This window comes from Artemia sp. Qi Xiang Cuo, chromosome 9, assembly GCF_049724085.1.
Source record: "Artemia sp. Qi Xiang Cuo chromosome 9, ASM4972408v1, whole genome shotgun sequence".
NCBI classification, from domain to species: domain Eukaryota; kingdom Metazoa; phylum Arthropoda; class Branchiopoda; order Anostraca; family Artemiidae; genus Artemia; species Artemia sp. Qi Xiang Cuo.
The window spans coordinates 18,200,691-18,218,714 of record NC_142802.1 but is presented as its reverse complement, the minus strand read 5'-3'; the positions used below and the strand labels follow the sequence as shown (position 1 = coordinate 18,218,714).

At 34.2% G+C, this 18,024-nt stretch overlaps 2 protein-coding genes across 3 annotated transcripts in view; one reads left to right on the top strand and one right to left on the bottom strand.

Annotated features, from left to right (window-relative positions):
* LOC148948391 (trans-1,2-dihydrobenzene-1,2-diol dehydrogenase-like) overlaps nucleotides 1–9,314 on the top strand; it is a 45,412-nt gene extending 36,098 nt beyond the window's left edge. The window contains exons 6-7 of the mRNA XM_089094323.1: nucleotides 332–482; nucleotides 9,142–9,314. Coding sequence (XP_088950449.1) covers nucleotides 332–482; nucleotides 9,142–9,257 — 267 coding nt within the window. The 3' untranslated portion in view covers nucleotides 9,258–9,314. The remainder of the gene's footprint in view (nucleotides 1–331; nucleotides 483–9,141) is intronic.
* Nucleotides 9,315–13,251: 3,937 nt separating this feature from the next.
* Sec8 (exocyst complex component secretory 8) overlaps nucleotides 13,252–18,024 on the bottom strand; it is a 37,275-nt gene continuing 32,502 nt past the window's right edge. For both annotated transcript variants that reach the window (XM_089094321.1, XM_089094322.1), the window contains exons 2-3: nucleotides 17,289–17,417; nucleotides 13,252–15,782 (exon numbers count right to left, since the gene is read on the bottom strand). In XM_089094321.1, the coding sequence (XP_088950447.1) occupies nucleotides 13,307–15,782; nucleotides 17,289–17,401 (2,589 nt within the window). In that variant the 5' untranslated portion in view covers nucleotides 17,402–17,417 and the 3' untranslated portion in view covers nucleotides 13,252–13,306. The remainder of the gene's footprint in view (nucleotides 15,783–17,288; nucleotides 17,418–18,024) is intronic.

Below are 18,024 nucleotides of genomic sequence, written 5' to 3'. Positions count from 1 at the left end.
GCCCTTTTATTTTATTTTTTTACAATGAGAATCCCCAAAAAAGGTATTTTCTTAAAATCTAAGGGAGGAGAGGGGAAAATCTTAGGTGGGGTTGCAAATTTACTTTTCCCCCAATTGAAGGTTCTGCACATAGCTCCATCAAAATAAACTGATTTTTACATTTTCTCCTATGGTGCTAATATAATTTGCCTACTTTGCCGCTTTTACTATGCCCCTTACCACTAATTTTCTGCAAATATATGTAATTTACATTCATAATTCTTTTTCTTGTCACAACTCGCCTAAAAAGTACAAATATAAATTTTTTAAGTCTCAATTTCGGTAATTACAGGTTCCCTTCAGGTTCTGGTGTCCAACGGCAATTGTTACTCCAGATAAACAATACGATTTTCCTCTACCGCCATCAGATCACAAGTACAACTTTCATAACTCCAATGGATTGTGCTACGAAGCTGAACATGTCAGACAATGTCTTAATGAAGGTAAAAAAAAAGAAACTTTAATATTTATTAGTTTACAAAGTAACGATTTTCTATCTGTTCATCCCTTTTGGAGCCTATAAAATGTATTAAATCAGTGTTTCCACTTCATATTTTTCAAAGTCCCTAAGAGACAGGTGAAAAATCCCAAGAAATTCCAGTTTCCAATATCAAAATTTCTAAGGGTTCCCTACTTCCTAACTTCTTTTAAATCAAAAGTTAAGCCCAGTTATGCAAACTTTTAACAGCAGCTGTTTAAGAAGACTTATTTTGCAACTGAAGGTCAGTTACTTGTATCAAAATACTTTCTTTTATCATTTACAACAATATTTTGACATTTAAAACTATCGACTAGCTAAGTCTGGGCTTGATTGACATATTTCTGTGCCGGATTTCGAAATCTGGGTCATATAAAGTTGAGTAATCTGTCGATATGTCTGTCAAAATGACTGGAAATATGTACTTTGTGCATAAAAGTTGTCGATCCGAGTTGTTCCGAGTAATAGAAAAAAGGTAAAAAAAAAACAATACTTGGCATTGTTTATTTTCGTGTTGTAAGGTGCATCAAGGCGAATAGAGTGCAGTAAGACAAGTAAAAGAAACAGACTTCATTTCTATTTTTGTTATACACGACCAATATAATACTTAATTATTTTTTTTCAATACATCAGAGGGTGGTCGAAATAGACAAACTATTTATTTTGTATGACTATTTTAGGTAAATTGGGTATATTAATAAAAGAGATTATAGAAAATAAATTTTTATCCAGAATTAGTCACTAGCTTCAGTACCTTCATCCTTTTTTCCGATGGTAGCTGAAGCCTTGACTCTTTACCCGTGCAGCAGTAGCATCTAATCTCCAGGACTGCGTGAGACACCTTCTTAGGCCAGCTTCATATTTTACTTTCAGAATTCCACGTAACGTTACTGTTTTAAGCTTGTTCCGTCCTTATGCTTTTTAATACCGTAGAAAGCCTTTCGAAGACAATGTTGAAGAAAGGCAGAGCAAATATTCGTGTCGTTTTTAGATGTGCGTATAGTTCGGTTCCAAAGGCATTTTTCTTCGAAAAAACAAACGCCAGCCATATTTTCCATATTCATGAAACTTTGCTTCCTCCACTCCAGGTTGGCTTTGTCACAATCCCACGATATTTTCAAACACTTGAAAATAGGTTGACGGTTGACGTCACTGGTGTTCACGCGACTACAGCATGGCTCTCTGTCACCTGCATGGGTAAGTAATTATGGTTGACACTAATTCTCTATTGGGGATTAACGCTAACATAACACTAGGGAAATTAAATGATTATGAATGTGGGAGAGTTAATTTTAATGAAATTATAAATAATCCGGGTGGTAAAGCCCCCAATATGAATTTTTATGAAAATTTTGAGAATATTATTGATAGTGTGTTTGTGGAGGAGCTGAGATTTTGGGACTCCGGAGCTCGGTGGGTTGATGCACTCCCGGTTGTGCATCTAAACGTTCAGGGCCTAAATTGCTCGTTTGATGATATTCAATTATTATGTAGGAATTCGTGCCCTGCAATTATCGGTCTCTGTGAAACATTTTTGAGCGAAAAAAATCAGGTGCTTTTGGATATTCCCGGTTATATGTCGATATTTCTTAACCGCAAGACGGCCCAAAAAGGTGGACTCGGATTTTACATCCGAAATAATTTTCATGCTGTACTAAGACAGGATTTATGTACAAATAATGAAAAGGTATTTGAGTCACTTTTTATAGAAGTCCCAATCAACGCTAAGGAAAGGATAATAATAGGCGAAGTATATCGTTCTCCAAGTGGGTCTATAACCCAATTTATGGAAACATTAGAAGATGTTCTTGGAAAAGTTTTTTCTGAAAAATTCGAAGTTGTATTAATGGGCGACTTTAACCTCGACCTTGCGGATCCGACATCTAGACAGGCTTCTGATCTTTTGTCTTTACTAATTTCGTATGGATTAGCTCCTTGTATAAACATACCGACAAGGATTTCTAACCAGACAGCAACATTAATTGACAATATTTTTTCATCACTACACTCCATTAAGAACGAAGTACTGCTTTCTGATACTTCCGACCATTTGCCAGTTGCAGCCTTGTTTCCAATCCTCCAAAATCCACAAAGATTAGTCCCCCAAGATACACCGAGATTATGTTGCTCACCAGTGGAGCTGGATAAACTGAAAGAAGATCTGAGTTCATCTTCATGGGACTTTTCATTACCAGAAAATATTAATTTGGGCAATTATAACGATATATTTGGCCAGTTTTATGACACTGTTAAGGAAAAATTCGCGGCTTATTGTCTAAAAGCTCCTTTAAGGAATCCTCGATCAAGAAGATCAACACCCATAGCTCCCTGGCTAACACCGGGAGTCCTCAAGTCAATAAATAGAAAGCAGAACCTTTGGAAAGAGTACAAAAACAGACCAAGTGATGCTAAATTAGAAGCATTTAAGTTGTACCGTAATATGCTGAAATCAATTATTCGGAGAACAAAAACAGTGTATTATACTAAGAGATTTGATGATTGCGGTAGAAATATAAAGAAGACGTGGGACGTAATTAAGGAATTTAGTCGGCCATCGAAAAAACTAGAAGGTCTCCCTAAGTCTCTTATGGTAGACGATCAACTTATCACAGAAAAAGGCCAAGTAAGACATCATATGAACAAATTCTTCGCGGAGATAGGGAAATCAACTGCTAATAGTGTTTCTCACTGCTCGGTGTCTCAGACTTGGAAGCAGTTCCTAGGCCCCCCGTGCTTGAAATCAATGGCTCTTGAGGACGTTACAGTGCAGGAAATTACAAATATTGTTTTGTCCTTAAAGAATTCTTCAACAGGTTTTGACAAAATTTCTGCTAATGTAATTAAACATATCCTTCCGTCGATTATCACCCCACTTTGCCATTTGATTAATAGGTCATTTCAACTAGGAGTATTTCCTCAACGTCTTAAATTGTCGCGTGTGATAGCTCTCTTTAAAGGAGGTGACCGTGAGGATCCTGGGAATTATAGGCCGATCTCTCTTTTGTCAGTGTTCTCTAAGATATTTGAAAGGCCAATGCTCAAACGTCTGGTAAGGTTTCTTGAAGCTAAATCTTTTTTCCATAAGCATCAGTTTGGGTTTCGCGCAAAGTACTCTACAGAACATGCTTGTAATAAACTTCTTCAGTTTATACGACAATCTTTAGACTCTAATCTTATTCCTGCAGCCATTTTTCTTGATGTAAAGAAAGCTTTTGACAGCCTTACACACAAGATTCTCATTGGTAAACTTTCTCATCATGGTGTGCGTGGGGACGCATTGTCTTGGCTCTCTTCATACCTTACTGACAGATCTATTGCCATGGAAAATACAGACAAGGAAGTTCCAATTGAATACGGAGTACCCCAAGGTTCTATTCTTGGGCCAACCCTATTCCTGATATATGTGAACGACCTCTACCGACTTCTAAACACCCCAATTCCCAATTTTTGCTGTGGATTGTGTCACAAATGTTACTCTCAGACTATGTCGGCGTCCACATCTGATAGTCGAGAAGAACTGGTAGCATTTGCAGATGACACTACTCTAGGTGCTGCAGCTCCAGATGAGTCATCCCTTATTCTAAAGCTTCAAGCAATGACTGAAAAGATACTCAATTGGTTTGACATAAATCAACTAGCTTTAAATGTAAAAAAGTCGTACCTTCTTATTTTTTCCCGTACAGGTGTGAGCTGCCCCACAATTACTGAGCTTCCTACACCAAGAGGCTCCATAAGTCGCCCCCCGGATCGATATGTGCGATTCCTGGGAGTTCTTTTGGATGAAAATTTATCGTTTAAGTTGCACGTTCAAGTAATAAGAGTGAAAATTTCCCGTGGACTTGGAATCATCCGTAAACTAAAGCGTTTATTTCCTTTTCCTATACTCCGTCTTTTATATTTCTCTCTCATTTTCCCTTATATATGTTACTGTTCGTCTGTGTGGATGTCTACATTTTTCTTCGGTACTTGCTCCTGTTCATATTCTTCATGAGAAAGCGGTAACAGTTCTCCAGTCGACTACACACTCTCCTGTTAATCTCCCTTAAGATTAGAGATATTTATGTTATATCTCTAGCTTCGTTGGCATATCAATTCTTCCACGGAGATCTCCCATTTTGTTTTTCTGGACTACTTAAGCCAGTAGGGGAAGTAAATTTTTACGCAGTTCGAAACAGGGAGGATGTTATGATTCCGGCTACTCCCTCGGTTCGTTCAGACTTTGGTCTGGTCGTGACTGTGGGACGTGCTTGGAACTTGGTTCCTCCTGAGATTCGTCAGTCACGAACACTTGGCTCCTTTAAAAGACAAATGAAAAGTTTCTTATTAAAGCTAAATATTAATTAGTTTATAGTTGTTGTATTGTTTTTTTGTTGGCGTTGGATCCTCGATGATGTAGAGAATTTTTCATTTTTGATTTATTTTTTTGTTGTCGGGTGATAGGAGGGTCGCTGTTTCGTGTGGACTGTCGTTGAGTTGACTTCTTTTCCTTATAGATTTATAATTTAAACATTGTTTAGTATTGTTTATGCCAAGTTTTAATATTAGTCATTTATTCTGTGTCGTTTACCAAATAACGGGCCATTGAGCCCTTTGGGATATTGTTTTTGTTATTGTTATTTATGGAAATAAATGGAACTTGAACTTGAACTTGAACTTTCAAACAAAAGGATGGAGATAACCAGGCTGTAGCGACTGATCTGTCAACGATTTATACATATTTGTAAAGGCCGTCATCTAAACGAAGTCGAGTTTGGATCTTTACGTAAAAAGATACTGCAACTCTGAGGATCTTTTTTTCTGTATCAGGTGTACACCAGAATCCGATTTAGTATCTACAAAGATTTCTGTCCCTTGTCCGATAAAACAGTTTCTTGTCATCATGAAAAGCTACATTAAATTCAGTAATCAATCTCAAGGAAAAAAAAAATCAAACACACTTAATGAGTGGATTTAGATTTGTGTATTAGAGTTCGTTTAGCTTTGTTGGATATTTAACTAGTAGAACTTCGTAGCACTAACAGCATCCTCTTTTTCCAAAATTCGTTCGACAACGTCTGGCGTGTCAATATCAACTGAGAAGGCATTATTACAGAATATTAAGCCAAGCTTTTTACTAGATACATCAGGGGATTCATCAACAAGAATAGAAGAGCAGCGATCCCGTAAGATTTAAATCAAAAGATTTCCATAAAAGCCACTTAGTGCTATTCGCACGTTAATGGTGGCTTTCTTTTTCTTGAGGTGTACATTCTCCACCACTGGCTTTGAAGGTACTCTTAAAAAAAAGCACACCAAAGGCTCGACTTCTGAAATAGCCAAGTCATGTTCTGCCTGAAAACTGTAGATCCTGGCATCAAGAATTCCTCTGGCAACAACTGATTAAGAGTATTCTCAAAGTTGTTTCTTCGACCTCAATCTTAGAATGCTTTATCAGCTCTGATTTTCCCCGTCCAACGCACCCCTTTAATTGCAGCTCATTCATCCATGAGTGAACAAACTTTTGAGAGTTCTGGGTACAATAGCTGTGTGCAGGTTCACCCTTCTTTTTTTAGGAGAAGTTGTATAATTTGAAGAGGGCAGTACAGAATAATGGAAATCTTCAGTATTGTTGTTTTTAAGAAGAGTGGGCATTTCTCAGTATAGCTGAAAACCGAAGAGTTAAATGAAAACTGAAGAAATTACGATGACACGAGTAAAAAATCAAAAATATAACCCATGGAAAAATTTTTGCAGCAGTTCATTAATTTACTCTTTTATGCTCATCGATAATAGTAGAGTTAATCTAACCTAACCCAACATAACTTTAACTTTTACATCAAACCTTGCATAAGACTGGCAAATCTCATTGAGTCCATACAGAGAAAAGGGAATTTGGACATTCACCGGTGAATGTCGACATTTACCAGATTTCAGTCTTCAGTGTACTTATGTGTTCATTTATTTTTCTCGAAAAAAGTTCCATATTTTTTTTTTTAACTGCCACGCTGAGGTTTTCTGGCAATAACGATCTAGATAGGTCACAAGTTTGGGAAGATTCATTTAGAGCCTTAATTTGAAAGTCTTTTTCAAGTGAATGACGTCAAATTCAAGGAGAAAATTACAAAAATTTTTCCCCAGGGGTATCGTATCTTTTTTGGTATTTATGAAGCAGGGGAAATTATACAAGATGAGAATTGACTCCAAACAGCAAAAGAAAATGGTATGGAACAAACGACAGTGAGAATCCCATTAAATTGCGAAAGAAACTGCTGCACGATGAAATCTGCAGTTAGAAGAAAAATCAAATTACAATGGAGAGAAGGGACGTATTGTTTTAGAGTATGTGAAGAAAAAAAAGGAAAGAGGAGTTGAATTGATGACAGAATTTCATAATTCAATTGAAATTACCGATCAGCCGCCCTATGACTTAAAAGTAAAGAATTACACGAAAATTAGGCTAACATACGATTTAGGTATTTCAGAGAGTATATGCAATGGAACATACCATATTGTTACTGAATCATATAACAACGTAATTAAATAAAAAAAAATACAAGATGAAGAAGGCTTCCGAACGGCTAAATCAAGACAGGTAACAAGCGACAAGGAGAATCCTATTGGGTTGTAAACGAAAATGTTACACAAAGAAATCCGTGGTACTAATACAAATCAATATTACACTGAAATGAAAATAACGTGTTAGTTTAGCGGAAACAGGAAGGAAATATAAACGAATCCAAGGAGAATACAAAATACAAATCCTATAAAAATATGATTCTGTGTAAGATAAATAGGAAGGAGAATTGAATTCACGCCATAATTTCGAAATTCAATAATTTCATAATTTCGTAATTTCTGATTTTCCACGTTGTAACTTCAAATTAAAGAATAACACAATAATTGTAATAATATATATATATATATATATATATATATATATATATATATATATATATATATATATATATATATATATATATATATATATATATATATATATATATATATATATATATATATATATATATATATATATATATATATATATATATATATATATATATATATATATATATATATATATATAAAGATAATTTCTTAAACCACATTGGCCTGACATCACATAAAGAAAGAAAAATGAGCAAAAATGGGGTTTTTATAGGCCAAATGAAAATACTGAAAAGACGAAGCGAATATTTCGAGAGGACAAACGCCTCTCTTCTTCAGCGCGAAATGAAACGATGTATCAATAAAAGACAAAAATTAAAAGAATTAAAACCAAATACCTAACAACCATAAAATCGAGTTATTCGCCAATATCCGTGATTTGCACAAAATCCAAAAAATATGATCTGCCATCGACGGATACTAGCGAACAACTGAACAAAAGAAAGGAATCAATTCATTCACTCGAAAAACAAAACGAACCAGCAATTAAATAAGTTGGAAAACTATGTCATTTGATTTCGGATTTTAATTAAGGCATTTCTTGCAGACACCCTTTGAGACCTAAGGGTGACCATACTATTTTGTTTAATCAAGCTAGTCTTATTTCGAATGATAAGGGTATTGTCCAGCACTACAGAGAAGCTGTTGAAATTTATAAATACCAACATTTAGGTCTAGCTTTAAACAGAGATTCCGGTGATTTAAGAATAAATGAGTTATATTTCGGTTTTCTCAAAAGAGAAGCCGATACTTTAGTGATCCCTGAAATAAACCTTGAACCACTTTCCCAGTCATCTAATCAAACACGTGAACAACCCCTGAGGTCTCAAAGGGTGTCTGCAAGAAATGCCTTAATTAAAATCCGAAATCAAATGACATAGTTTTCCAACTTATTTAATTGCTGGTTCGTTTTTTTTTTTCGAGTGAATGAATTGATTCCTTTCTTTTGTTCAGTTGTTCGCTAGTATCCGTCGATGGCAGATCATATTTTTTGGATTTTGTGCAAATCGCGGATATTGGCGAATAACTCGCTTTTATGGTTGTTAGTTATTTGGTTTTAATTCTTTTAATTTTTGGCTTTTATTGATACATCGTTTCGTTTCGCGCTGAAGAAGAGAGGCGTTTGTCCTCTCGAAATATTCGCTTCGTTTTTTCAGTATCTTCATTTGGCCTATAAAAACCCCATTTTTGCTCGTTTTTCTTTTCTTTATTATGTATATATATATATATATATATATATATATATATATATATATATATATATATATATATATATATATATATGTATATATATATATTTATATATATATATATATATATATATATATATATATATATATATATATATATATATATATATATATATATATATATATATATATAAATATATATATATATATATATATATATATATATATATATATATATATATATATATATATATATATATATATATATATATATATATATATATATATATATATATATATATATATATATATATATATATATATATATATATATATATATATATATATATATATATATATATATATATATATATATATATATATATATATATATATATATATATATATGTGTGTATATATATATATGTATATATATATACATGCATATATATATATATATGCATGTATCAAAGTATTTTAAATTTGTTACTTGTTATTTTTTTTTAGGTTTGATAGAAAGCCCAGTCGTTCCACACAGCGAGACGCTTCTGCTTGCCAAAATCTTAGAATCCATTCGGAGTCAAGTCGGAGTGCACTACCCAGAAGATGATAAAGAATACTAACCTTTCATTACATGAACTATTGCGTGTTTCATTTGCGATTAAATTTGTTGTGGCAAATTTAAAGGCTTTGCGTACCAGACCAGAGGTGTAATAATTAAAAAATATTCACGAAACAAATAAGCAATTATTTAATACAAAATGTAACATACATATTTTAAGGAACCCTAAGCTGTGGGAAGACATATCTAGGCATGAGAGATATGGCTTGCCATGAAATATCTTATTATTCATCAGTGAACAATAGATAAGTTAAACAGAATCAGTGTCAGATTAAATTGTAGATAATTTATTAAACGCAAATAGAACCGAAAATCAACACAATTACTATTCATATATGAAGCAATAATCAAATATTAAGAACTGCAATCTGAATAATAGAAAATTATAAACAAAAAACTAAAAACAAAGAGAGAGAGAGAGAGAGAGAGAGAGAAATCTCAAGATGAAGAAAATAAAACGGACTGGATAAAATACATCGGAGACTACATTAAATACAAGACCTAGGAGAATTGCAGTAGAATTAGGAAGCAAAAGGATTATTTTGCAACACAATAATTAATTTTGTATTAATTTACGACGTGAATATTTCGTCTGCATAAACCATGCACACACACACACACACACATATATATATATATATATATATATATATATATATATATATATATATATATATATATATATACATAGGAAAATATAGATATTTGTTGTTATTTATTTCTTGGTTTTGGATTTTATATAATTTTTATCTTGGTTTTTAGCGTTGGAATGTCATGGTTTATGCAGACGAAATATTCACGTCGTTTTATTTTTGTCTTTTCCTTCTACTGGCCGGAGTCCCGTTTGTTTTGTTCATCTTTAGATTTGTGCCTCTCTTTGTTTTTGTCATGGCTGGCCAGTTCGTCTTTAAATCTTTCAAAAATAGACCATTTAGAAAAAAAAAAGGTTAGCTGATTAGCCAGAACCCCGCAGATGACAGCATAAAAATCTTTGAATGAGAACGTTATTTGAAGGGCAAGGTTAAGGGGGAGGGGGTAATAAGGAAGGACTCACTTAGCCTTATTGTTACTATTTATAAAACCACTAAAACAGGAGTTAAAAAAGAATCAGTGTAAAATTGATAAGTATATATTTTAATCAATGCGAAAAAAGACAAAAATCAGCGCAATATATATCAACCAATAATTAAACATTAAGACATACGCGCAATAACAAAAAATACCCAAATAAATATCTGTATAAAGAGACTTGATTACGAAATTCGTTAAGAGGGATCTAAGGAATTTGGTGCGTACTAAAAACACATCTAGGGGCCAAAATTGTAGCTAGATCTGATTTTTACCCCATTTTTGGGATTTTTTCTTATTTTGGTAGGTTTTCAACCTTAGGAACGAATTCAGCTAAAGAACATACCTACACATTCTCTAAGAGTTTTCGAAGTGGCATTCTAAATAGATACTGAAGATGAACGAAAGCGCTGTATTACGTGGGACATACAGTGTTAAAATGGACCCAGTCCATAGAAGACTTTTAAAAAAATAAATTCTAAAAATAAAATGAGTATAGTCGAATCTGTTTTGTACCAAATCCAAAATAATAACCATCCCCCAAACGGAGAGGAATGAAAAGTAACGTATTAAATAAAGGATTCAGCATTGAAGTGTACCAAGCACAAAAAATTAAGGGTCGATTTATAGGCTCATATATTTTCAGTGAGGTTTCGGTAATTTCCACAACTTTCTCATTCTTAAATACAAAAGTGTCTTCTAAAAGTGATTTATTACATAAAAAGCAATAGATACCAATTTCCTGTCGAATAGGCCCTTTAACATCTCTATGATGATTCAGTCCTACTGGCAATAAAAAAACTACCCCCCAGATTTTAGACAGTATTATTTTTGGTATTTTCATTGAAAAGATAGAAAAAGTGACAAATTTTTCCCACCCACCCCCCTAGGTTTTTAAAATATATTTGCCCCTTCCCCCTAAATTTTCGTGAATTGAAGCCAATGGCATAAAAATCCATGTTTTAAGGGCATTTCCCATTAGCTATATATGAACCTCTGCCCTTCATTTGTCAGCTTCCATCATGAAATAATCAGTTGGGATATGCAAGAAAACACTTGAAAATTGTGTATATGTTTTAAAGTGTAATTCATAATTAAACTGAAGGGTGGCTATTTATACGTCTAAAATCTTTGGTATTCAAACTCAGTTTTGATGATGAACTGGTAGAACTATATTGTGCCAAATAATGCTGCAGAAATGAATTATTTGAAATTGTAATTAATAATAAAATTTTTAACTAATTACATTAAATTTATTAATTACCTAAACTTAAGCAACTAAAATTTAGTATCTTACTTTTTTTTATATTTGTTTAACTCCAATAAACAGTTGAGGACCAACCCACTATGGTAAGCATAGCAGTTTTCAGGTAAAAGCTGAGAACCATAAACAAAACAAATCTAAAATAATCAGGTTCATTGTTGCTATGAAAAAAAAATTAAGCTCCCTTTCAGCTCCCTCCCCATCTTTGACAATATGCGAAATATAATAAACACAACATATTGCAGCACTAAACATACTTATTATGGACTCGGGGGTCACTACTCTTCAAACGGAGAAGGGCTTGTGACTCCCAGCATGGGCGCCCATAAGCTGAATTTTAGGGGGGGGGGGCTTATTTGGTCTAATCGGCACTTTCAATGCAGTATAATAGAAATCTCAAAACAAAATGTAAAATATAAGGCAGCATCATTCAGCCAGGGGGCCTGGAGCCCCCCTGACCCCCCATATGGGTGCCCATGACTCCCAGTTTTGAGCCACAGTTCCTGGTTTCAGCTGGAAAATATTACGTTTCAGCTACGTCGAGGAAGTGTCATTTTGAAAATGTAGCCCTCAAAGCATGAAAGTAGCTCGTTCTTTACAATTTCTTAGTTGAAATAGTATGACGTTATAATTTAAGCATAGATTGGTACATCTGACGTTTGGATAATTTCATTAGACAGAAAATAATGATTAGAGAAACTTTGATGACTTTCCGACAAACGTTACACGCATTTGTCATTTGTTGTATCAACAGGTCATGGTCACCAGTAAGGGGGGGGGGCAGGTCGATTTTAAACTGGGAGTTTCTTCCTCTTCCAAGTCCAAGATATACGGAAAATTCAAAACGCTGCAAAACTCAGAAAATAAGGCGGCTTATTAACCACAAGGAGAAGGATAATAACTAGACTTCTTCTTAAGAATAATACAATTATGGGTAAATCCGAAGTTGCAGAAGAGCAACCTACATTAAAATTTTGCATAATTTGAATCTATCTAGAGAAAGAATTTGGCATTGTCAAGGAACATTTTCTTTTCTTTGGGGGGAGGTTCTGTTAAAAGGTCTAAGACTTCGAACTTGAAACAAACTACACTGGAACTGCAAGAAGATTAAGTTTACGTGCAAAGATAAATGTTAATTAAATCGAAAAACTCAAAAAAGTTCAAACCGTACCCCAATTCCCCCTTAAAGACTGAGGATATGTATCACCCAAAGCCAAATTAATATACCCCCATCCTACACAAACACTTTAAAATATTTTTGGTGAATTTAATGGGTTTTTTTTATATGCTTTTAGTAGTCAAGAAAAAAAACTCCATCAAGTGTAAACAAAATCTCGACTTGGCTCCTGTACAAATTATCACATCCTACCATGAAAATAAACCTGAGGAAATTACAGAACAAAAAATAAAGCAAATGAGGTACTTTGCCCCCCTACAGCCCCAAAAAACTACCTCAATTTACTTTTGGATAAACTTGTTTCTTGTCTCTACAGGAAATTTCGCGCATTCTTTTAAAACAACTCTTATGCATATTTTTACTATGACTTGTGCTTTAAATCCCTCCTAATTTATTGAACAAAAAAAGAACTCAGGTAACAATAATAAAACAACAATGGGTAAACATAGTTTATTTTGTACTCCTCTTTTTTGAAGTTCCAGAAAAGAGAAAAAAATCGTCGCTGCTTCACGGACACAGAAGTCACCTTTGATATTTTGCTTCAAACGGCAACACCAACCTCCTCAAAAAGATCAGTAAGACGATCCAACTGTTGCGAGAGGCTTGGGGGTGATCCTCCTCTACTCCTATTCAAAAGCTTCAATGCATCAGCATATTCAAGCTCTGTAAATAGCTTCCCCTTTTCCAGAATACTATCTAAAAGCTCATCTGGGGTTAAGACTAGCATCTCGTAGTACTGCCCAGCTCTTTCTAAGCCAGGTTCCCGACGTCCACTAAGATTGTTCATCGTCTGACTAAGTGTAACTATATTCCGCACCATTTTTCGAGCACCAGCAGCATTAATTTTCGCAATTGTAGAAGCATTTGATATTAGAATACTCCCACAGAAATGACCTACGCCTTCTATTATGTATTTCTGCTTCGAACGTTGAAGAACAGGTGATAGCAAAACATCAACATTACTCAAATGTTGGCAAAGTTTCGTAATCTCTACATCCGGCTCCGGCGATTCAATCAATAACCAATAGTTAGAGTTGCGCATCTGCGAGCTAAGGTGGTAAAAACAATGGATACGTATTTCCAAATGGAGGATAAGTAAACAGGTATCAGAAAGGTCTGAGAATTGACGTTGAACCGACTCCAATTCTTTCAAATTTTTGAATGCTGCCCGAATATATCCATTAATCTTCCAAGTAAACCATTCAAGAGACTCGTGCAGAGTGCCTAGCGCTTTCATTTTCAAGAGATCATTTATCATTTCGTTGCTGGATAAAGATGATTCAGGCAGATTTGAAATTAAAACTTTGCTTTCTTTTGCAAATTTATCAAGAGCTTCTTCAGGTGTTTCATGTTCAGGCGTGTCATGACTTAACTCCTCTAAAGCTTTCCAGCTTGGTAGTGATTTTAAAAGTCGAGCAATGTCATTGTCTTTTACCCACGACGCAGAGAGTATTCTACGATCATCCAAGTCCTCATCTACAGTCGATCTATAGTTAGAAAGCACTTTTTCTAAAAACATACTAAGAGCTTTTATTAAAAATTCTGCATTCCTGTTTTTCACAGTTGAAATATTTGAAGCCAAATGACAGGAAATACGTACAATTTTTTCAGCTTCAATACACCACTGATAAATAGGCTCTTTAGCATCAAGAGCAGCTAGAGTCACTGGATCTGATATCAAAGCGTAAGTACTCTCTGCTTTTCTATCAATTTCACTTAGTGAATTTTCTAAATCAATCTCAAGCTCGTCCATTACGCTTTCAGTGGCAGTTTGGGCCACATAATTATACAGCTCACAATGACTTCCGCTTGTATAACCAATATCCACTTCAATATCTTTCATGAGGTCTTGTAAAGTGATATAAGCTAAAACTAAATTATCCGCCCCAGGTTGACACAGCAGTGGCATGTTACTTTCTGCACTTTTATCACTCTTGCTTTCTAAAGCTAACCCAACAGCTGATGACCGGAAAGTGAAAAGTGATTTCAGAGGTCTATTTGTTCTTCTTCTAAACTGTTCATTGAAATCAAAGGAAGAGACTTGATGCTTAACAGGAAATAAATCAGAGGATCCATTTTTCTTTGTTATATGCCTATGTAAGATATCTTGAATCTCAACCTGAACAGCAGTCCACACTTGCTTAACTGAAAACATTTGAACATTAAGTTTTTGTTGGTTAGCGACAGTGGCGAAGGCTGTCCGAGTTTGATTGAGAGCGTTTACTACATGACGCACTTGCTGAACCACAAGTTCTAAAAATTTACCAATATTTCGATCACTCTGTTTTAACTGGTATTCTAGAGTGTTTTCTATAATTTTTCTGAATTTTGGACACATATTGATATTGATTTTGTCAATAGCATTTTGAAGTTTTCCAATCTCTACCAGAGACTGACAAAGATTTGTCAATTTAACAATTTGAAATTCTTCTGCCCTCCCTGTTTCTACCTTAGACAAAATCGCTTCTCGAACACCAGGATTAAGCAGCTGTTGAAGTTTCTCTCTACCTGAGCCAGAAGAAGGAACTCTCTGAAAATTCCCAAAAAGAACACTTTTGCACGATTCTTCAAACACCAATTTTTCCACATTTGACAACAATGCATTATAAATAATGTCTCTTTTATTTTCAACTTCTTTTCTAAGTTCTTTGAGACCATCAATTTGTGACAATGAGCCATCCAAAGCCTTAACTGTTGTACAAAGAAGTTGAGATGCTTTTGTATACTGTTTTTTATCAATAAGTCCCAGCAGTTCGTCATTGACATCTTTAAGATCTTGTATATCATTCAATATTTTACACATGGTTTCATGTTCCTGACTTTCTTCCCACAGGCGTCTCAGCTCATCATGTTTATACCTGAGTTTCACACGGCACGAAGATAGTTGAGATCTCACATCCCGAATCTTCTCTAGAGTCTCTGAAACTCTGCTCATGGCATCACTGTAGGCTTTCATAGATTCTTCAAAAGTGTCAGCATATTTGTTCACGTATTTATCAACTCGAGCATCCGTCTCCCTAAAATAAGACCCAAATGGTTAGACAATACTGTTTCAACCATAAAGTATGAAACAGTAGACAATACTGTTTCTTACAAGAGAAAAATATTAAACCGGTATATGATTAACAATCATTAACTAGTTATTTTCATTTTGAAACAATCAATATTAAGAATTACAAGAATAATTACTATAGTGAAGTCAAGACGACACTTTCCAAGGGAGATTAACCCTAAAGCAAAAAAAAAAGTATAAGCAGTTGATATTTCTCTGATGAGCTGACTGATAAAACATGGTCAGCTCAGTTAATCAATTGATTATGGCACTTGAATTAGGTAATGAAATATCTTAATAACATCCAATATCACCATGCAAATAGCCTGAATACACACAACAGAACAACAAGTTAAATTGACCAGAGACAACCTAACTTGTCATTCTGCTGTGCGTATTCGTGCTATTTGCATGTTAATACTTGACATTATTAACATATTTCAAACTCCAACTGTACCAGAGATAGCCTAATTTATCATTCTGTTGTGCATGTCCGTGCTATTTGCATGGTGATATTAGATGCTATTAACATGTGTCTTGTTTATTGTTTTTCGTTTTCCGTTTCTTTATATGTTTTGTTTAATTTATAGCTCTTTTTTTTCCTTGATAAAGGCTTCCGGACGTAAAGCAGAAATATTCGGATTTCTCTATAATTTCAAGTTTTTGCTTTTTCTCGTTCCATTGCTTTGTTTAAAATATCATACCCGTTTTCTCAGTATTTTTATTAGTTAACTTCTGTAAAATAAAGAGAACAGTGATTACATAGGTTGTTTTAAGCCACGTTGACAATAATTTGAATTCAAGCCTAAAAAGTCTTAATCGGAAACTTTCCATTAGTACATTGAAATTCCTTTCCAAGTTCAGCCACTTCTTGTCTTATTGCAAAATCCAGCCTGGCAGCTTTCTGCAAATCATGAATATTTGATGGAAAGCAAAGCCGGCTTAGATGGCTACCTTGCAAATATTGTCCTATTGTTTGGTTCTCAAGATGAAAGTTCTGTTTCGGGAATAAATATTTTATAATTGTAGTCTACAAAATAACGAAATTTTTCATTAGTAATTCCGCTCTAAAACTATTTCAACCAGTTAAAGTCAATCTGGGGTCTATCAGCTGCATATAGTACAAAGTGTTATCTATGATGGCCATCAACTTTTCTTTAAAATCACCAAAAATGAGAGGGAACCTTAATAAAAAAGAAAGGTAAAAAATAACACTATCTAATTTAAATAAAGTGTAAAAGAAGGCACTGTATCCACTGAGTCAACGAGTACATTTAAGTACAACGTAGACAGAGGATGACTGAATAAGGAGCTTCTGCGTAGTTGGGAGGCTACCAGATCCTTAACCAGGACATATCAAGCAACGAGAGAACTGGCAGAAGTCATCACAGAGCATAACATGGATGGAATCCTTATTTCGCCCTAAGCTGCAATTTGAGATAGCCAAAATAAAATAGAGAATTTAACTTACCTATATGATCTTTCAAGTTTGATCTTTTCCTTTTCTCTCTGGTCATTTTCTCCAGTAGCTGACAGCAAACGAATCACCTGCATCAATAAACTTTGTGATTCACTTGCATCCATTGTTTATCAGATTAACCTGTAATAAGACGAGTTCATATAAATTAGGCTTTAATGAATCACCTGCATCAATAAACTTTGTGATTCACTTGCATCCAATTGTTTATCAGAGTAACCTGTAATAAGACAAGTTCATATAAATTAGGCTTTAACGAATCACCTGCATCAATAAACTTTGTGATTCACTTGCATCCATTGTTTATCAGAGTAACCTGTAATAAGACGAGTTCATATAAATTAGGCTTTAACGAATCACCTGCATCAATAAACTTTGTGATTCACTTGCATCCATTGTTTATCAGAGTAACCTGTAATAAGACGAGTTCATATAAATTAGGCTTTAACGAATCACCTGCATCAATAAACTTTGTGATTCACTTGCATCCATTGTTTATCAGAGTAACCTGTAATAAGACGAGTTCATATAAATTAGGCTTTAACGAATCACCTGCATCAATAAACTTTGTGATTCACTTGCATCCATTGTTTATCAGAGTAACCTGTAATAAGACGAGTTCATATAAATTAGGCTTTCTTAGCATAACTCCTGGAAAGAGTTCTAAAGTTAAGAATACTCCTCTGTCATCAACCCAGTAAAGAGGTCGGTACATTCTCTCTCTCTCTCA